General features: G+C 34.2%; 1 protein-coding gene across 15 annotated transcripts in view; it reads left to right on the top strand.

The window, feature by feature from the left end:
• The window catches only part of EHBP1 (EH domain binding protein 1), a 560843-nt gene that overhangs the window by 495192 nt on the left and 45348 nt on the right, over positions 1-20303 (top strand). For 10 of the 15 annotated variants that reach the window (XM_074399272.1, XM_074399282.1, XM_074399294.1 and 7 more), the window contains 5 exons: positions 7173-7280; positions 9963-10087; positions 12736-12874; positions 13100-13206; positions 15915-16038. In XM_074399272.1, the coding sequence (XP_074255373.1) occupies positions 7173-7280; positions 9963-10087; positions 12736-12874; positions 13100-13206; positions 15915-16038 (603 nt within the window). The remainder of the gene's footprint in view (positions 1-7172; positions 7281-9962; positions 10088-12735; positions 12875-13099; positions 13207-15914; positions 16039-20303) is intronic. The other 5 variants (XM_074399328.1, XM_039477340.1, XM_074399320.1 and 2 more) reach the window with 1 other exon arrangement.

Here is a 20303-nt window from a genome sequence, read left to right as displayed (position 1 = left end):
CACTTGTCTTTAAAAAAAAAAAAAAAAAAAATCATTGCCTTCAACCAACTCACACCCACTATAAAATTTTTTTTAAAAAAATTAGCCAGACGTGGCATGGTGGCACACACCTGCAGTCCCATCTGCTCAGGCACTGGAGTGGGAGGATCATTTGAGGTCAGAAGGTTGAGGCTGCAGTGAGCTGTGATCATGCCACTATCCTCCATCCTGGGTGACAGTGAGATACTAACTCAAAAAAAAAAAAAAAAAAAAAAAGAATTCTTCATCTTTCCTTTTCAACTATTGTCATTCAGCTATCATGCAGGATTTTTATTGCAATTTCTACATTTTCTACTACAGTTTTATAGTAAGATCAGTAATTATTCATAGCTGCATTTATGTAATACTATGATAATTTGCCTTCATTTATCATTAATAATTAAATGCTTCTTTTATCGTAAAAATCTCCAGATATTCTAAGTAAGTCTTAATAAATCTTTGTCTCCTTCTATTTCTGAATCATAGAAAAACCTATATTCTTATGCTCCAGATAGACGTCCTGAAGCTATTATTGCTACCTTCCTGTGGCATCATAAAGCTGAGTAGGAGAACAAGTAATAATAGGATGAAGAGGCATTTGGCATCTATTTTTTGTTTTTCCCAGTAGTGAGCAGATAACAATGCTAAATAACTTGTAAACTCTGGGAAGGCTAAGAATTAAAAATCTTATTAATGATATGGGATGTGTCAGCTATGTAGTTGGTCCTATCTTTATAATCCAACTCCACTTGAGGCTAAGCCAGGACTAGACTAGGGAAGGTGACTGTCAGTATTACAACCCAAAGTGATGCTGCTACCTGGTAATGAGGGACAGTAGAGATCTGAATTTGGCATCATTCAACAGTCAAAGTAAATAAAGTAAACAAATGGCAAGTGAGGATTGGATCTATAGAGTTGGCAAGGAAATACATACTACAACAAGGAAAGCCAGGTGAAGTCAAGAGGGAGGGGCAGCGTTTGATAAATGACTTATGAGAACCTCCTGAGGAGTCAGTTTTCTTATTCCTGAAGGACACCAAAGTGACCAGGGTCTATTTTTCCCATAGGACACAGCATACCTTGGATGTTGGAAACAGCTACATATCAGATGGTAGTCTCCTTGTGAGAATTAACATTGGCTGAAGACATATGAAGCAGGCCTGTTTCCTATTCTCAGTTGTGGTTCTTGGCCTGTCTTTAGAAAGGGATATGGAACAGACTAGGTCTCCTCTAGCCTCAAGATCTAAGCCATAGCCATTGAGAGTAAGAGTTGTGGAGAAAGCTTTAGGACAAGGAAGTAGGTAAAATTCCTGCCTGAAATTCAGTGATTCATATGCATTTATTTATCAAACAATGCCAGCCACTCTTGTTGGCCAGAATTTGGCAAACATCCTTGAAAGGGCCAGAGCACTATAGATTTTATAAGTCATGTGCTCTCTGTCCTAGCTACTCAGTTCTGTTCTTTGTAGCCTGAGAGTAGTCTGGAACAATATGTGAATGAATGAGCGTGTTTGTTATTTACCTTCAAAAGACAGTAGGCTAGATGTTGTCCCGGCCTGTAGTTTGCTTACCCTTGCATAGCAAATTCAAAATTCTCTTGAGTTTACAAGAGTCTCATTTCTAAGTAAAAACGCCCCTGATGAGGTTGGTAAGTCAGGAGAAAGAATTACAAATTAGTGTCCACTCTCCCAGTGTCTAGTAGGAATCATCAGGTCTGAAAAAAGAAATTTTGCTAAGTAGTAGTGTGAAAGGAAGAGAGAGAAATAATTTGAGGCCAGCCTAGATGGAATACTGGGGTAGGAAGATCTTCAAAGCAGTAATCAAGAGTGATAAAACAGGATAGCAAAGAGATGACATAATAAGGTGGATGCACAGCTTGGGGAATGTATTGAACATGATTATCACTCAGACTCACTGCCTGAACTCACCCACAAAAGCCTACTTTTTCTGTTCTCAAGCAGCAACCAGCCTCAGTGAGAAAAGGAAATTTACTAAGTTTGAGGTGAGATGTCTTCAGCTTCGTGGTATCCACAGAAAATACATACAAGGTATTTTAGGTCACCGATAACCATATATTCAGGCTATCAAGAGACTTGCATCCCATTGCAACCAGAAATAGCCTAATTCTTGTGTAAATAACAGAATCACACCTCTCCTAGTAGCTATAACCTAGCTTTCACTTATCTTCTCTTTGACATACTTCTGAGGCTAATGAGAAAATCAGGTAGTGTATTACACATGTTTTTTTCATTTTTGCCTCATTTTGTAATTGTAGACCTGTGATGGCCTCATTGTAAAATCCTCATTCTATCTAATTAACTTGCGGGTTGTATGAATCTTACCTGACAAGGTACAGATATTGATAAAGTTTAGTATTTTTGGTTTTAGTTGTATAGTATTGTGATCAGGGAATAGAGCCTAAATTTCTGCTTTGGGAATTTATAAATGTTTTATGTTGGCCAAATGCATAATAAATTTTTGTTAATGGTCTATGGACGTATTTGCAAAGAAGATGACTACCTTGTTTTAAAATGATATTATATATCATGCTATATATCACATGTGTTATATATTATAAAGTATATATGATACATAGTTTGTTATTAATTATTCCATAGCTTATCACTTTATTTTAGGTTTGCTTAACTTTATACTGACGTTTTTGCCTCTTTTTTATGTAGATAAAGTAGTGTACTTTGTTTAGCATTTCAGACGAAGAAATTTTTTTTTTTAATTTTGTTCATGAGAATGTCTGCATGAGCTGGATGTGGTGGCTCAGGCCTGTAATCCAGCACTTTGGGAGGCCGAGGTGGGTATTACACGGTCAGGAGTTCAAAACCAGCCTGGCCAACATGGTGAAACCTCTTCTCTATTAAAAATACAAAAAATTAGCTGGGCGTGGTGGTGTGCACCTGTAATCCTAGCTACTCTGGAGGCTGAGGCAAGAGAATCACTTGAACCCAGGAGGCAGAGGTTGTGGTGAGCAGAGATCACACTATTGCACTCCAAACTGGGCAACAGAGCAAGACTCTGCCTCAAAAGAAAAAAAAAGAAAGAGAATGTCTGTATGATCCTTATTCTTTCAGTTACGGAAAATAAATTTATTGAGCTGAAATAAAATCTTAGTCTTTCAATAATTTTTATTTTCAGCTTCTATTAATAATATATGTATTGTATTTCCTATATTTTGTTTAATTTCTATAGAATAACTTCAAAAATAATGAATTTTATGGGGACCTTTGTTGAGAATTTTGAAAGTCATAAGTGAAAAAATGTTTTGGAATTTTTAAGTATGCTTTTAATGATAACTTCATTTTCTGTTTTAAAAAATGCAGATATTCTCTCTCTCTCTCTCTCTCTCTCTCTCTCTCTCTCTCTCCCTCTCAACTGTTACCAGATATCTTGGTTTCATTCAGTTTATCTATAAATGAAAAATATAAGACTGGCCTAATTGACCATGCTACTGGGATGTCTATTTTGCTTATAGTGCTGCACAGTGTCAGCTGGAATGCACTTTCACATTCAGTGCATGTCTAATCCCTTTTTACCTTTTCTTGCGAACCCAGTACATAGCATACTTGCAAACCAGCTTCTGCTGTATAATGGATCTTTACTTTACTTTCTGCCTTGTTCACCTACTGGGTTTTCATTGGTTAACCATAAAGATATATAACTGCATTCTTACAGAACTAAAGCACATGTGCATGTGTGTGTTTAAAGATAATGTGATACATAAATAAATATAATATATATGTAGTATCCTTAAACACACATATGCACATGTGCTTTAGTTCTGTAAGAATGCAGTTAGAGCATTTCTTACAGGCGTTAGGAAATATGTAACATTAACTGTTGAGAAGAATTCAAAGTTCATTGTAAAACTTAAGTCAATGAATGGAAAGTAGAAACCCATTCTTAAGAAGACCTGAGCTGTATAGATCAGTTTTTACTCTTGCCCTCCCAAATAGTAATCCTTTTATCTAAGGTTAGTAGTACATACATGAACATTGAGTTAACCCACTCAGCATTACTGGTGAGTGATAGTCTAAATGGCACCTGTTTAACATCATATAGGAACCTAGCATTGTATAAATGGGTACAGAAAGGAAGTACCATTTCTGTGGAATCTGAAAGAACCCATATACATTCACATTTCCAAACTTACCTATTTTTTTTTTTTTTCATGGCAATGCCATCATTCTAGTCACTCAGGCTGGAAAGTTGATTCTGATGTCATTCTCACCCTTACTCTCCTTAGTATCCCTTCTTCCACAACTCAACATCCATTTGATTTCTAAATTACATCATACCTACTCCCAATTCTTTCATCCTAGGTTAGGCTCTCCATACTGCTTGCCTGGGGGTTATAACAGTCTTCAACCTGCATTTCTTGACTATAGCCTTTCTGTTCTCCAGTCCAACATTTAGGTCAGCATTTTTGCATGAAGATGGTGTCATGTGCATAGGGCTCTCTTATGCACAGTCCCTAGACCACTTTTGCTCTCACATAAGAAGGCATATGAGAATGTAAGCAACAGTGATATTATAAAAATAATTATTGAAGCTGCTCTAAGTTACAAAAGATATAAGCTTCACTACTTATATTATTACTAAGTTATGTCTACTTATACAACTTATATTATTATACAAATTATCAGTTATACAACTGATTACAATAAAGTACTTTGGTTGAAAACTGCTTATGGAGATTGCTGTTAAATTAATCTTCTAAAGCACAGTACTGATCATGTTAGAGCACCAGTATCTCTACATTCCTACCAAGTAAAAGTTAAACTTCCTGTTCTGTCCTTCAAGACTCTCTGTAGGCTCTCTATAGTTTTGCCTTTCAAGTCTTACCTTCTGTTATTTCTCTTTAAGTATGCTTGAGCCAAATAGGACTCTACACTGTTCTCTGAACATAAGCTACCCATTCCTGCTTTCATGCCTGTAATGCCCTTCCCTCAGTTGTACCTCTTGAAATTCTATACATTTCTTAAGACCTGATTTAAAGGTTAGCGCTTCTAAGAAAGAACTCCTGGTGTCACTGTCAAAGAATAATTTTTATCTTTGAATTTGTTCTGTATCTTATTTTCACCCAATAACTCCCACCATACATGGTATTATAGTCCCTTGAATATGCCTTTAAGGCAGAATAAATGTCTCATACAACTTGGTATCTCCTCAACGTCTGGCAGTGTTTTGCATATTGTGTATACAGTACACACTGGAAGTTTCTTGAATAACTAAATGAATGAATGTTCAATTCTGTACTCTCACTCTAAATTAATTATATTCAGTAATCATCAGTGTGGGCTTATTGGCAGCAAAAAAGTACTGCACTAGATCTCTAAAAACTATTAAGGGAAGCTGTCTCTGACACAGAATAATGCTGAGGAAGTGTTCTGAATACCTTTTTGACACACAGAAAATATTTGTTACCCTATTTGCTAAACTACAAATTTTGGGGATAGTGAAATTGAAGATGCCCACTTCTTTTTTTGAGACGGAGTTTCACTCTTGTTACCCAGGCTGGTGTGCAATGGCGCAATCTCGGCTCACCGCAACCTCTGCCTCCTGGGTTCAAGCAATTCTCCTGCCTCAGCCTCCTGAGTGGCTGGGATTACAGGCACGCGCCACCATGCCCAGCTAATTTTTTGTATTTTTAGTAGAGACAGGGTTTCACCATGTTGACCAGGATGGTCTCGATCTCTTGACCTTGTGATCCACCCGCCTCGGCCTCCCAAAGTACTGGGATTACAGGCTTGAGCCACCGCGCCCGGCCTTGAAGATGCCCACTTCTATGAAATGAGTCAAATAGTTGTGCTGAGCACAGTTGAATAGAAAAGATCTCCCAAGTGATTGAGATTAAATAATGAAGCCAATGCCTTAGCTATTTGTCTGAAAGCATTTAACAATGTTTTTATCTCTATGGTTTTCCCCCTAGTGTGGGGGCTACATTTCTCAGTCTTTTTTCTTTGTTGTTTTCTCTTCAAAATGGTTTACACAGTAGATGGGAAGTTTTCAATAAATGTAAACTATGGTTATTAGTATTAATGCTCATGCTAAGCATTTACTTAGGAAGCCAAAAATCAAATCTAAAGATGGACAGTTTCAGAAGGGGACAGATGTTAAGGGATTAAGCCTCACTGTAAAATTTTGGAATTTCTCAGTTGGAAAAAAAAAATCTTTGGAATACCACACTATGAATAAAAATTGGCCAATTAAAGAAAAATGAGTTGCAGATTAGTAGGGTTATTCTTCAAATCCCAGGGCTACACAGCTATTTCTCCAAAAGGTGCATTGCCTGTCTGTTGGATAGAAATTAAAGCTTAATCTGTAATATGCAACTAAAATTGCTGCTATACCTTTTCAAATATATAGAATTCAAAATTACTTAACCAATTTTATCACTAGGATTTGGAGAGGAAAAATATCTACTAAAAATCTTTAATGTCAAAATTGACTCCATTTATTAACTATGACCTGAAACATTTTACTAAGTATATAAAAAATTATGTGAGACTTTCTCATTCCCATGTATTTAATTTTGATTCATAATTTTTCCCAGCTTTTGCTCTTCCAAGGTTTACTGTATTAGTTGTTTTTGAACTTTCCATTGTATAAAAGCACTGTATATACTAGTCTCATTCTTAATCTATTTATAACGTTTTTATGATAATGTTTCATTAAAAGCATAAAGGCATTTGTATTCATAAAAATGACATATATACAAGCTTATAAGGAATGTTATACGTTCAAATCTAATAATCTGATAAAAATGTGAAATTTAGAAATATTCGATGACTTTGTCACCAAACCAACTTTATTTTTGTATGCCATTATTAGAGTTACCTATAGATTACACTAAAATACAGGAACTCAATGAGCTCAGTGATTCAGAAACAGCGTGTGGCAAATTGTCAAAACCTTTGCATCTGCTTTGATGTGATAATTCATGTTTGACATATGAATGTAAAATGTAAATGTTAATCCAGTAGTGAAAAAGTGACTTAAAACTGATTTCTTAACTTGCTTATCTGTGTCAGACCTGAATTTGAATAACCATCACTAAAATACTGGTTTTTCTTAGTGTTTTGGATGAATGATATAAAATATAAATAATATACTAACATTATTGCTACATGTTCCTACAGATGAAAATGATAATATTGAGATAGATACTAACGAGGAGATTCCTGAAGGCTTTGTTGTAGGAGGTGGAGATGAACTTACTAACTTAGAAAATGACCTTGATACTCCCGGTAATTTTAAATTATAAATGTTTTGTATCCTGCTGCATGGCAAACTTTATGGTTATATTTTTATTATCTCATCAATAATAATTTATTTTATAGTTTTATTACATCTTATAGCCTCATAAACCATTTAGCTGAATCCACCTTCCATCAATTTTATGTTATTTTGTTTTAGGTTGAATGTTAAAATTAGCAATAACATCGGAATGGCAAATTGTAGTTTGTGTTCTCTTATTGCTAAGCTTCACTGTTATGTTTTATGTTATGTGAGACAATCTGTAGGCTTTCAATAGTTGATTCCCTTCTCAGCTTAAATATTTTGGTGTGATGTTGTAAGGTATATATTCCACATGTAAGTCTAAACCATGGGATCAGATTTTCTTATTTAGCTTATAATTATAGTCTTAATTGTAATATTATTTTGCAGATTATGTGCTTACCTTAAATACTTCAATATTACTCTAGTAAATGATTTTACAGATACTTAATTGATTATAATAAGACACTTTGTATAGACTGCTGTTAAATTAATCTTATGTCTTATATCAATAAATTATTTTGGCAGTGGACCTTTGTAAGTTCTTTTAAAGATACTTGCTGGTGGTTTTTAATAAGTGAGTGTTTCAAATGCATTGCCTTTATAAGCCAGCAGCAAGTAGCAATCCAATGCTTTGTATACCTGAGGGGTTTCATAAATGCTTGTTGAATTGAATTCTTATAGCAATAAAAAGTATTTGGTGATTTCTTTAGACTTAAAGGAAGGAGGCAAAGTCGCTAACATTTCTCTTTTCCTGTAAAAAGCTAAAGGGAGTGAGAGCAAGCATTCTTTTTCCTACCCCTGGAATTCCCCTGCAATGCTAAGCTGCTCTGTTTCTTTCTCTGTTAGAAATAGTACTATTATTTCAAGAAACAGGTGACCATGGTTTTCCTATAATGAATATTCAAGAAAACACATGCCCTTTTGTCAGTAGCTCCTTCATGGCCTGGTGTTAAATTAAACTATTGCTAAATAGAAGTCAATATATTTATAATTGTGCAAGTCTAAAAGAATGCTGATATTTACTTTTTAAATGTTTAACCCAAAATTAGAACTACATTTTACTTCTTTCTGTTTAAAATACTATAGAACTTGGTTAGGTTTGATTTTTCTTTTTGAAAACATTACTGTTGTTGCTTAGTCACCTTCCCACCATAACCACCACCAAAGGCTTTATCAGAAACTAATAACATCTTTTTAATGCTGAGGACATCCTTAAGTACAGGATTGAATTTTTTAATATTCAATTTATGGAAGCATAAAATCAGTAACAATATGCGATGTAGATGTACTGATTCTACAGTAGTTTAGTAACACAGGAAACATTAACCATTTCTTAGGTAAAGTAAAGGGAGAATTTTCTAGTTTCAGCTGTAGCAACTTTGGGGGACAATTTAAACATTTGTTAATTTTAGTCCTAACAGGCTTGACTCTTGTCCTTTTTAAAAACTTTCTTCCTGCTTAATATTTTCCAAAAAAGACACATCTCAGCCTTTCTCTTTGGAGTTAACTAATAAATTGTTTATGGCTCCCAAGCATGCCAGTAAGTGTTGGCATGTAAGTAGACAGGCCTCCCAATTCAATTTTATGGTTTATTTTGTGGCAGTAAGAAATAGGAATGCAAACTAGAATCTGGAAGCCCATAGAATATATTATGATTTTTATCCTTGCTTTATTTTCCCCCTAAATTTGTTTCATATGTATATGTCATAATGTTTTAATAATAAATTGTTTAATCTTTATCTTGATTTGACCATAGTTCATCAGATATTGTTTAAAAGAGAAGCCTTGCAATATAAACAGACCAAATTTGCATGAAAGTAATGACAATAGCATTTATTAAGAGTCTTATAATTAGAAAAGTTATTAATCTTTATGAAAAATATCCACCTAATGGTGGACATATCTATTGCAACCATTTTATTAAAGAGTTGCCTTTTATTAAGATTTAGTTGCGTTTCTACTCATTTTGAACTATTTTATTATGAAAGATTAATATACAGTAATACATTCTGTGTGAATATATATATCACATTTAAAATGTGACAATCTTTATTGTATTTCTGCCATCTAAGCAGAGGGTATTTGTAAACTTATACCCTGTTTCAGTGCTGGTTATATAGTTACATATATAAACACTGGATTCTAATATTATGTATATGATGATGATCTAAGATAATGTTAAGAACTTGTTTTAATATGGCATTTATAAATCTAATTTACTAAAAGAATTAAAACTATAAAATAAATCCCAAATGAAATCTATCTCTTCTTTTAAATATCTAGTTTGTTATAATAGCTTGTTTTATTATGTATAACATACAGTGCTTTTATATATGTATATATATACCTATATATATGTATACATATATCTCACATAGAGGCTTAGGTTTTTAGGTAAGCATTAGCTACTATTTAACTATTGTAAAACTAAGTTTTCTTTAGAAATGTTGACTGTATTCTTTAAGGGGAATGATTTTGGTGGGGGAAATATACCTATGTAAAGGGTTTTTCATGCATCTAATCTACTAATATCCTTTTCTTCTTTCTTTTAAAATATAGTAATACCTTTCTGAGCTTACCTAAAATTGACAGCCTACATATCTAAATGCATCTCACTCAGTTATTCATGGTATTTGCATATTTAACAGAACAAAACAGTAAGTTGGTGGACTTGAAGCTGAAGAAGCTCCTAGAAGTTCAGCCACAGGTGGCAAATTCATCCTCCAGTGCTGCCCAGAAAGCTGTAACTGAGAGCTCAGAGCAGGACATTAAGGTAAGTCTTACTCGTTTAAAACATTTGGCTTAGTATCTGTGTCTTCTAGTTTCTCCTGGCAGTTTGTAATTCTAAAAACCATTTTTTACCAAATTCTTCACCAATATTAAGGTATAAGAAATTTTTACTGGCCTGGTGTGGTGGCTCATGCCTGCAATTCTAGCACGTTGGGAGCCCAAGGCAGGAGAATTAGGAGTTTGAGACCAGCCTGGGCAACAATGAGACCTCGCTACTAAAAGTAAAACAGCAAGACATAGTGGTACACAACTGTAGTCCCCGCTACTTAGGAGGCTGAGGTGGGAGGATTGCCTGAGCCCAGGAGTTCAAGGCTATAGTGAGTGGTGATCATGTCACTGAACTCTAGCAAGGGGGTAGAGCGAGACCTTGTCTAAAAAAAAAAATTAATTAAAAAATTTTGTATTAAATAGCCAGTAAATATATCAATATGGTAATCAGTATTCATATACTATTTTTCAGGGATACTGCTTTAAATTGCTATTTCAAGTAAAAATAGAGGCAATATGGAAACTATTCTTGAGTTCTATATGTATGTATTTTTGCTAAGAATATTAAGACTATTCTAGCATATTTTTAAAATAATCCTCAAACTTCTGCCTATTTACAAGAACTAAATGTATGTTATTTATAAGAATCATCACACCTGAAAATGATAATGGGAGAGAATATAAATGTTTAAGCTAACTTGCATGTGTTTTGTACCATTATGCATCTTACCTTGTATAAGTTTAGTCAAAATGCCACATTATAAGAATATTATTAGACTGTTTATATTATTCCCACCCACATGTTCCCCCACTTTCCTCAGAGTGATTACTATTTCTCTAGCTTTAGGGCACTTCCAGTCCTGTATAACTTTTCACCCACCTGCAGACTATGGGGACTGCCCCGCTGACTGAAAGGATTTCCTTCCCCTGACACAGAGATGCTTTGAAGTCCCAAAACAATGACTTTCATTGCTTTTCCCCTATATTGTCAGTTTCTATAAATTGGTGATGAAAGTGTGTGGCAGCACCAGAGGACTTTTGGTCTCTATCTTTGAACAAAAGGAAGCCTGGATCAGGTCTGATTTTTTTGCGTTCAATTTAGCTTTCTGCAGTGGATTTAATGCAGAATGAAGCTGGCCTAAGAATAATACAATAGATTGAAAAGGCTAACTGAATTAGTGGGTTTAGAGGAATACATTTGTAAAGTGGCAGAAGTCCCTAGTCATAAAAAGGTTTCTTAAGATGGGATTTGCTGGCTAATCGCACTGATATTTTAGCATGTTGCCAGGCCTAAAAAAATTTAGCTATGTTTGTTTATTTTGGTAAAGACTTGAGTTTTAGACCATTGGATAGTTATAACAGTAGAACTCTGTTTTTCTTTAAAAAAAAAAAAAAAAGAATAAAAGCCAAAATTGTTTGTATCATAACTATATGGCTAGGATATTATAAGCATGATGTTAATGATAAATGTATTAGATAACTTTAAAAAAATAAGTGTTATTTTCATTATTATGCTTTATCTGTATAGATAAAATTGCTTTTGCTTTCCAAAACATTCTTAAATAGTAGTCTTTAAAGTTATTCCAACAAAAGGTGTGCTTTAAACAGCTTTTCTTTGAATCCTATTAGTTAAGATTTTGAAAATGGTATTTATAAAGAACATATAGAGTCCATCTGTTCTCTTGAAGCTTTCAACATTGATTTGGGTTTTTATTTTTTTTAATAAAATGCAGTTTACACATTTATAAATGAGGCATTCTGTGTTTGTGGAAAAGGATAAACTGTTACCTTCCCCTGAGGATTCTGTATCCCAGGCCTCCTTGAGGCTAGAGAATAGGCCATTGGAGGGCTTCCTCATTACCGATTGTCTCAATGCAGAGGAAGGGCAAAGTCTTGGTAGCTTTTGATAACCAGTTTCAGCATTCAGCAGGCTTAGCTATTAGTCATGCATCTTAGCCTTTCCCTATTTACTTTCAAAACACTTAATAAAAATAATAAAAGATTAGGTATAAAATGAAATATTTGTTTGGTACACAGCACCTCGGTATCTGCAGCTTCCACACACTGCAGTGGTTCAGTCTTCTGGGATATTTCTTGTTGATAGAACCATTTGAATTTGTTACCAGTATTAACATAGGAAGCTCCGGAAAAGATAATTGTAGTTTCCTTAGCTATAAAGGGCTTACTTACAAATCTGGCTTTGGAAAGTTATAGCTGATGAAATGCAGTTCAGTGGGGTAGTATTATAATCCTACCTTTTAGCCTTCATCCAGCATTAGTGGTTTATCTCAATGGACATAAAATTAGAAACTAGTTCTTGTTGTCATACAAGTCTGTGGGGCTGTACAAACCGATGACACAGAATAGTGGGGGAAATAGGAGGCAACATGGCTTTTAAATGATATGTATCACTGGGGGAAGACACGTTTGTATCAAAGTTATCAAGAGTAAAACCATGTGTCCCAAAGTTTGTGATTACAGGCAACAGAACTTGCAGTTGAGCTATTGAAAGTGCTTTAAAATCTTTCTCGTGAAAAATTTCTAAATCATTGTTATCCTAAATCAGTAAAAGTTGCCTTACTAATATGTATTTTTATGTTTATGAGATCAGGACTCTCTTACTATGTGTTGTTTTACTTTTAGAATGGCACTGAAGATCTCCGGACTGAACGATTACAAAAAACAACAGAACGTTTTAGAAATCCTGTTGTGTTCAGCAAAGATTCTACAGTCAGAAAAACTCAACTTCAGTCTTTCAGCCAATATATTGAGAATAGACCAGGTAGGAATACTTTCTAAAATGTTTTCCCATCTTTCTTTTTATTTAACTATATATATACATATATGTATATATATATACATATATATAATATATAGTGTTTTATATATCTGTGTGTGTGTATATATATAGATATATATATGAAAGCTGGTAATGTAAATCTACATTTCAATACACAAATATCAAGCTTTATAATAATTTTACATGTCTTTCCTCTTTTTTTTTAAGAGATGAAAAGGCAGAGATCAATACAGGAAGATACAAAGAAAGGAAATGAGGAGAAGGCAGCGATAACTGAAACTCAGAGGAAGCCATCAGAAGATGAAGTGCTTAATGTATATTAATTTTTTGTGTGGTTTCATGATTGCTGATAATTCCAAACTGTATGTGGAAATAGTGCCTTTATTTGTTAAAATGAGATGTTAGGTTTTTTAAGATGTCAATCTCCAGTGCATTCAAAGCAGAGTGAGAGGGGTGCACTGTTGAATTAGTCTGCAGTGTGGTGATAATTGTCAGATAAAAAAAAATGAATTTTTCAGAGTTCCACAGCCCCAGTTTCCTTGAGACATTTCCATCAGGGCACTTCCCATAAAGAGATTCCAGTATTGATCTACCAGGAGGATTTTAATTATTACAATAGCAGATACCGCAGAGCTGCAGTTAGAGGGAAAAGTCACATGAGACCTGCTAGAATTTCTCAGCCAACCCATTTTGTTGGCTTGGGTTAATGGGTGTTCAACCTTTCCATTATCCAGATCAGCCGTGAATTACTAGCTGAATGATGTTTGCATTAATATAATATATATGGTAATTTCTTCACTTAATTAACGGGGAGGTTCAGCTCAGTAGGGGTATGGGCTGATCATGTGTAAAATTGATTTGTGAGGGAAATATTTGATAGACCGCAGGGAGAAAGCTGCTTTTGATGGACAGCTGCGGGACAGAAGCAGGAAGAACAAGTTTTAACTTGAATTTTTGTCTGGAAGCATAGCTCTCTTTAATAGTACTACTTTTTAAATTATCTACAGTTTTTCTAAATATTTTCATTGTTTTCAGTGTTAAGATAGTCTTTGTTGGATTTTTAAGTCCTTACAAGTACACTCTGAGTCACCAACTACATTTTAGGACTCTAAAATCTCATTTTAAATTTCTTACTTTAGAAGACCTGAAAAGGTATGAGCTAGAAAAAAGAGCTCACCGATAATCCTGATGAAGTATTTGGTATAACTTTTAAGTTACAGAATATTTAACTCTACTGAGTACTCACGCTAAAGAAACCTGATTATGAAATTTCTATTTTTAACTGAACCAATCAGTAAGAGCAATGAAGTTTATGTGTTGCTTATCACTTCTGCTCCTTATATATATATTTTTTGTACTGTCTTTGTAAACTACTATATTCGTTTTGTCTGTCTATATGGGAATGAGAAAAGAAAACATCCCTTTTGAAAATGCTCTGCTGTCTGGCCAGTAGATTCAAGAAGAATTCACCAGATTATCCCAGATTTTAAAGTTACCGTTGGCATTTATTCTGTTATTGTAATTTTTTTTCTGTTACATTTTGTATTGAGCTGAAAGAATATCCATTTTTGTGTAACTCTTTTAAAAATACAGTGACTTTTAAAACAGAACTATCCCCAGAAATTTAGTTTTATGACTTCTTAAAATATTTTGACTGTAAATTAGTCAACTGCCATAATCAATTTAACAATAAGTTGGTATAAATTGAGGTCACATATGACTACAAATTATTTACCACTTTAAAAGATATGTAAGTCATACATATGGTTAGACATATTTATTAATCATGAGAATTCTAAAATATGCTCATAATTAACGTAATTCTTGATTTTATTTCTTGTTTAAGGAGTAATGAAAGATAATTCCTTATAGCTTCTAAGAGATTAATATGCTAGGTAGGGAAGGGATTTGACAGAAGAAGGTTGTTCACATTTATTTCTCTGAATAATGCTTTAAGTGCTTATGATAGTAGTGGTGGTGGTAAGAATAATTACTTAGTAAGTTCTTCAATATTTCTTAGCTAATTAGGTCTCTTAGCCCCAAAAATGTTAAAAGGTAAATAGGTAATTCAAAGGGAGCCATAATTAATCAGTTTTTATGACTATGCTATAAATAACCCTGACTTTAATGATTTAAATTTATAATATGATTGTAAAAATTAAAGGTATACTGGCACATATATGTAAATATATGTTATATATACATATATTTTTAAACATGGATGGTTATAAAAAGTAAATTTTCAAACTAAAATTCAAACTTGGCTAAATGGAAGATTAACCAAATCAATATATGAGTTTTATTAGATCCTGTGTAGCAAGGTTTGAAACCACCTGTCAGGTTACTATTTACAACTGTAATAATTATTAACACGACAACAGAATGTCATTTTAAAGTACAGAAGCCAGCTGGAGGGAAAACTGGAGATATTGTGAACTTCCCTATTTATCATTTTTAAAGTATTTTAAATAATATAATCATTTTGAAAAAAAAAACATCTCTTTAATTTTATATTTCTATAGAAAAAATTTATCTGATTCTCTTAGGGTGGATACCTTTAAGGTCAATTCTTTAGTAAAACTCCATTTTTGTGTATTATACTTTTGAGTTAAAAGTATCATTGATGTTTGTTTTGATAATAACAAAGGGGAAAATTATCTTCTGTCTGTTAACAGAATAAATGCCAATGGTAACTTTAAAATCTGGGATAATCTGAAATAACTCTGACTTAACTCTAAGAGAAATTTTTTTAAACTTAGCATTAACTTATAAAATCTGGCAAATCTGGCTGTGAAATTATAAACATACTAGTAAACAGCTGAAGAGCTCTCTATTTACAAAAGTTTGTTATGTATAATACATATGAAAATTTCTTCAATTACAGAGAGTTGCTTTTTGGTACTAAGGGTGATACTAAGGGTGTATTTGGTTCTCTAGGTAAGTGTTTTACTAAGTGTTTGTAGAAAGGAAAAATGCAACTTACAAGTGATTTTTTTTCCTTCCTGTTTGTTCTTGTTAACAGAAAGGGTTCAAAGACACCAGTCAGTATGTTGTAGGAGAATTGGCAGCACTAGAGAATGAGCAAAAGCAAATTGACACCCGTGCCGCGCTGGTGGAGAAGCGCCTTCGCTATCTCATGGACACAGGTACGGTGCCCAATTACACTGTAAACAGTTTTGGCAAATTGAGCGTTCACAAACTCTTATAGAGTTTTGGAAGTGTGAATCTTTGAAGCCTGAATGTTCAGCAAAACTGCCTTGAAAATAAAAAGGCTGCGATTTGCAGCCACCTCTCTGGGCCCTGGTGATAAGAGTGCCTTCATGGGAAGTGATAACTCGCCCTGATACCGTGTGAGCCAGCACTATTGAACAGTGTGCTCATCCATGCAGAGTTGGAATACACATCTGTGCCTCATTGATATGCCACTGCTTAAAAAAAAAGTAAGATCTTTACTGTTCTACTGATTCATTGGGGAAAAAAAAGATTTGGCCAGCTAAAGCCATGTACTGCATGAAACAGAGCACTGTGCATAGGGGACGGCTCCATGGACTAGATCACTGAAATTTGAGAATACTATCTGGTTACTGATGCTCCACAATTTTTTTTTCAAGAGAACAGGTTTTTAAAAGTCTGTAATACTTTGTGTCACAGTTGCATTTGAAAGGATTAAGGTGTAGCAAGGTTTGCAAAGATGGGTTAGAACAGCAAGTTAGCTCCTAACCAGAGGGCAGATTGGCATTTGATGCTGATTGCCCATGGTGATTGAATAGATCCAACAGCACAATAAGCAACTGGAAAGGAAGTGTGTGTGTGTGTGTGTGTGTGTGTGTGTGTGTGTGTGTAAAAAGGAACTCTATGTATGTGTGTAAAATGCTGCCCTTACAAAGAAATTAAAATGTGAAATAAATCATTCATACCAAATTATAAGTAATATTAAGAAAAAAAAGTCAAAAAATACAAGTGGAAAATTTATTCCTGTAATCTAATTAATTGCTTTAATTTTATGGCAGTGTTAAAATAAAGAAGATTAACATGATTTAGGATTGGGAAGCTTTCCTGAACTTTTTTTCTCTATTCTCCAAAAATATATTTAAAATCAAAGAACTTCTCCAAAAATAAGCATTTATATGGGGCATTTGAAAATGCATACATTAGTGAAATCAGAACATATTAGAACAGGAAGAAACCTTAGGCTTTACGTGGGACAGTGGATTTCATACTGTGTTCTCTGGAGTCCTAAATCTTCTTCAGAGGCACCTCAGGGGCTTCTGGGACAATAAGGGAGCAGAAAGCAGACAGGCATCTGGATTCCTTAGCTTACTTCAAATAGAGTGGCTCTGAGTTTATTTATCTGAAATAGTGGACTTTTTCGAACAGTTCATTTGAAAAAAAAGGTTCTACTCCGTAAAATTTAAAACCAAAAATACTTTTTTAGAAAAAACTATTACTTAATATTCTCATTATATAGATGAGGAGACAGAGGCATAGGAAATGCTCAAGATCAAACGGATCACCACATGGTAGACATTGGATTAGAATTCAGGCTACTAGGACCCTATCATACAGGACCCTTCTTGCTACACCAGAATGTGTAGACCATGTATATCATTCCCCTAATAAGTTACATGCATGGCTTAGACTTATACCTATATACTTGTATGAATTCAGCATGGACCCATAAACCAATGTATTGTTTTACATTTGCATTTTTTTCTTGGTTTTCTAGGGGATTTTGAAAGTATTAGCTCTGTTAGCTATATTAAACATATAATTACTGACTGAATAATAATTTGTAATATATTTTTAACTATTCCCTTTAAATATTTTAAGGAGACAGATTTCCTGTTTTATTTTCCAAACAAATGGAACTTAAACACCTTCCCTGATTGTGTTGGATAAATTCAATGTTACTATACAAGAAAACTTGTACCACTAGTGAAAAAGCTATAAATCCTGTTTCCTCTCCCTCTTTAGCTGTTGGAACCTGATTTGTTGAGGGTTTTTACCAAAATAGACTAAATTTCTCCTTCCTACCCAACATATCACTAGTGAAGCTTTGAAATGGCCCCATTCCAACCATAGATGCTTTATAATCTGAAAGACAGTCATAGAATACAGATTGAATCTAGAATCCTTTGGAGCTTATTATATTTCTTACTTCACAGGACAGAATCTGATCCTGACTGGGTCTGCTACTGCAGATTTAGACCAAAACTGAGTTGGCCTCCCAACTTCATAAGCTCCAAGAATCATCCTAGACTGTTTTAAACCTACACCAGTACAAATAATGTTTTAAGATTTGCCTAAAACCTAGTATCTGACGTAAGAGATAAGATGTTACAAAGTGAGGGAGGCCGAGGTGGGTGGATCACGAGGTCAAGAGATCGAGACCATCCTGGTCAACATGGTGAAACCCCGTCTCTACTAAAAATACAAAAAATTAGCTGGGCATGGTGGCGCATGCCTGTAATCCCAGCTACTCAGAAGGCTGAGGCAGGAGAATTGCCTGAACCCAGGAGGCAGAGGTTGCGGTGAGCTGAGATCACGCCATTGCACTCCAGCCTGGGTAACAAGAGTGAAACTCCATCTCAAAAAAAAAAAAAAAAAAAAAAAAGTTACAAAGTGAAAGCATATATTCATCCTTTTCCTTTTTGGATTCCAGTTCATTCCAACTTTTTATTTATTATAATAATACCTTTTTCTGGTATGTTAGACATTTCAGTTTACTTTCTGATTCTCAGCCTAGAATTAAGCAGAGCAGATAGTACCCATGTTTTTTATGTGATGAGACTCAGATTAGGGGAACAGACTTATTTAAGATGATCTCATTAGCAATGATAGAGTTAGGGCTTGAACCCAGGTTTTCAGCTTTTCTAGCTCTTGACTCAGTCCTCTTTCCCCACTGCATCTTCTTTATAGAACAAATATACTTTATATGCTATTTCAGTTTTGATACACTTAGATACTGACTATATTCATTTTTTTGCTGATTTGAAATTCATAAGTATAAAATTAACCATTTGAAAGTACACAATTCTGTAGCATTTAGTACATTCACATTGTTGTATAATCATCACCACTGTGTATTTCCAGAAGTTTTTTTATCACCCTAAACATGAATTCTGCACTCACAAAACAATAACTTTCCGTTTCCTTCTCCCCCAATTCCCTGGGAATCTCTAATTTACTTTTTCTATGAATTTGCTTTATTGTAGTTATTTCCCCTAAGTGGAATCAAACTATGTGTCATTTTGTGTTTGGCTTCTTTCACTTAACATATCTTCAAGGTTCATCCATGTCGTAGCACGTACCAGTACTTCATTATTTTTTTATAGTTGATAATGTGCTATTGCACATTTATACCTCATTTGTTTATTTATTCATCTGTTGATGGGTATTTGGGTTGTTTACACTTTTAACTACCATGAACATTTTCTTACAAGTGTCTGTCTGCATCTCTGTTTTCATTACTTTTGGGAATATACCTAGAATTGTAATTTCTGAATCATATAGTAATATTGTACTCAATTTTAAATGAGTTGTTGAGATTTAGGTAGAATTCAGAATACATTTTCTAAAAGAAACACTGTTCTAAGTGTCTACAACCCAGACAAACGCACAAAAACCTGTTAATTCAAAATATAACTAAATAATACTAATAGTTATTTTAGATCTGAGTCCTAGGCTTCCAGAGCTTGAGCAATATTGGATTTTAAGCACCACCCCTTTGACATTGAAGCTCCTTACATCCTGGGGGAGGCAGGGTGGGTGGGGTCTGGATAGTGGCCCAGATTGCTAGGCATTTCTCCTGGCATGTTGGTAGAAGGCTCTAGCAAGACAGTGGGAAAGGAATGTAAAAGGCTTATATAACAAGATGGGGAAATGCCAGGGATGAGAATGGCAGGAGCTGGGGAAGGGCAGCAATGACACAGAACAACTATGGGATTTATATTTCTGGTTCCTTCTGAAATTGTTCAATAATCCTAAATCAGTGATAGTTTGAATACTAAGCAGCAATACTGTGTATGTGATTGTGTGTATTTTTTTCTTTTAAACTATATTTCAAGGCATATTATTTTCTGCCATTTTATCTTGGGACCTATAAAATCCCTATGCAAATACAAGTGATTTTTTTCTCCTCAGCTGTTAATGGTGTACATGTTTGTGTGTGCCTGTGTGTGACTGGTTTTTGATGAAGAATGTTTTATTTTCTAGCACTTTAACTTTGTAATGATTACTTATTTGGGAGCAGCAAAACTTATTAGTTAGGAACATCTATGTGTTCCAAGCTGACACATTTTATGTAAGTGTACTGCTAATAGATCTGTGCCAGCAATGTTGTAACCCATGAAAAATGGAGTTTATAATGGAAATGCTGATGGGCCCTTTTACTATAGTGTTACTGTAATGA

The sequence above is a fragment of the Saimiri boliviensis genome, chromosome 1 (genome assembly GCF_048565385.1).
Source record: "Saimiri boliviensis isolate mSaiBol1 chromosome 1, mSaiBol1.pri, whole genome shotgun sequence".
NCBI classification, from domain to species: domain Eukaryota; kingdom Metazoa; phylum Chordata; class Mammalia; order Primates; family Cebidae; genus Saimiri; species Saimiri boliviensis.
The sequence above is the reverse complement of the archived record's forward strand: the minus strand, read 5'-3'. Positions and strand labels throughout refer to the sequence as shown.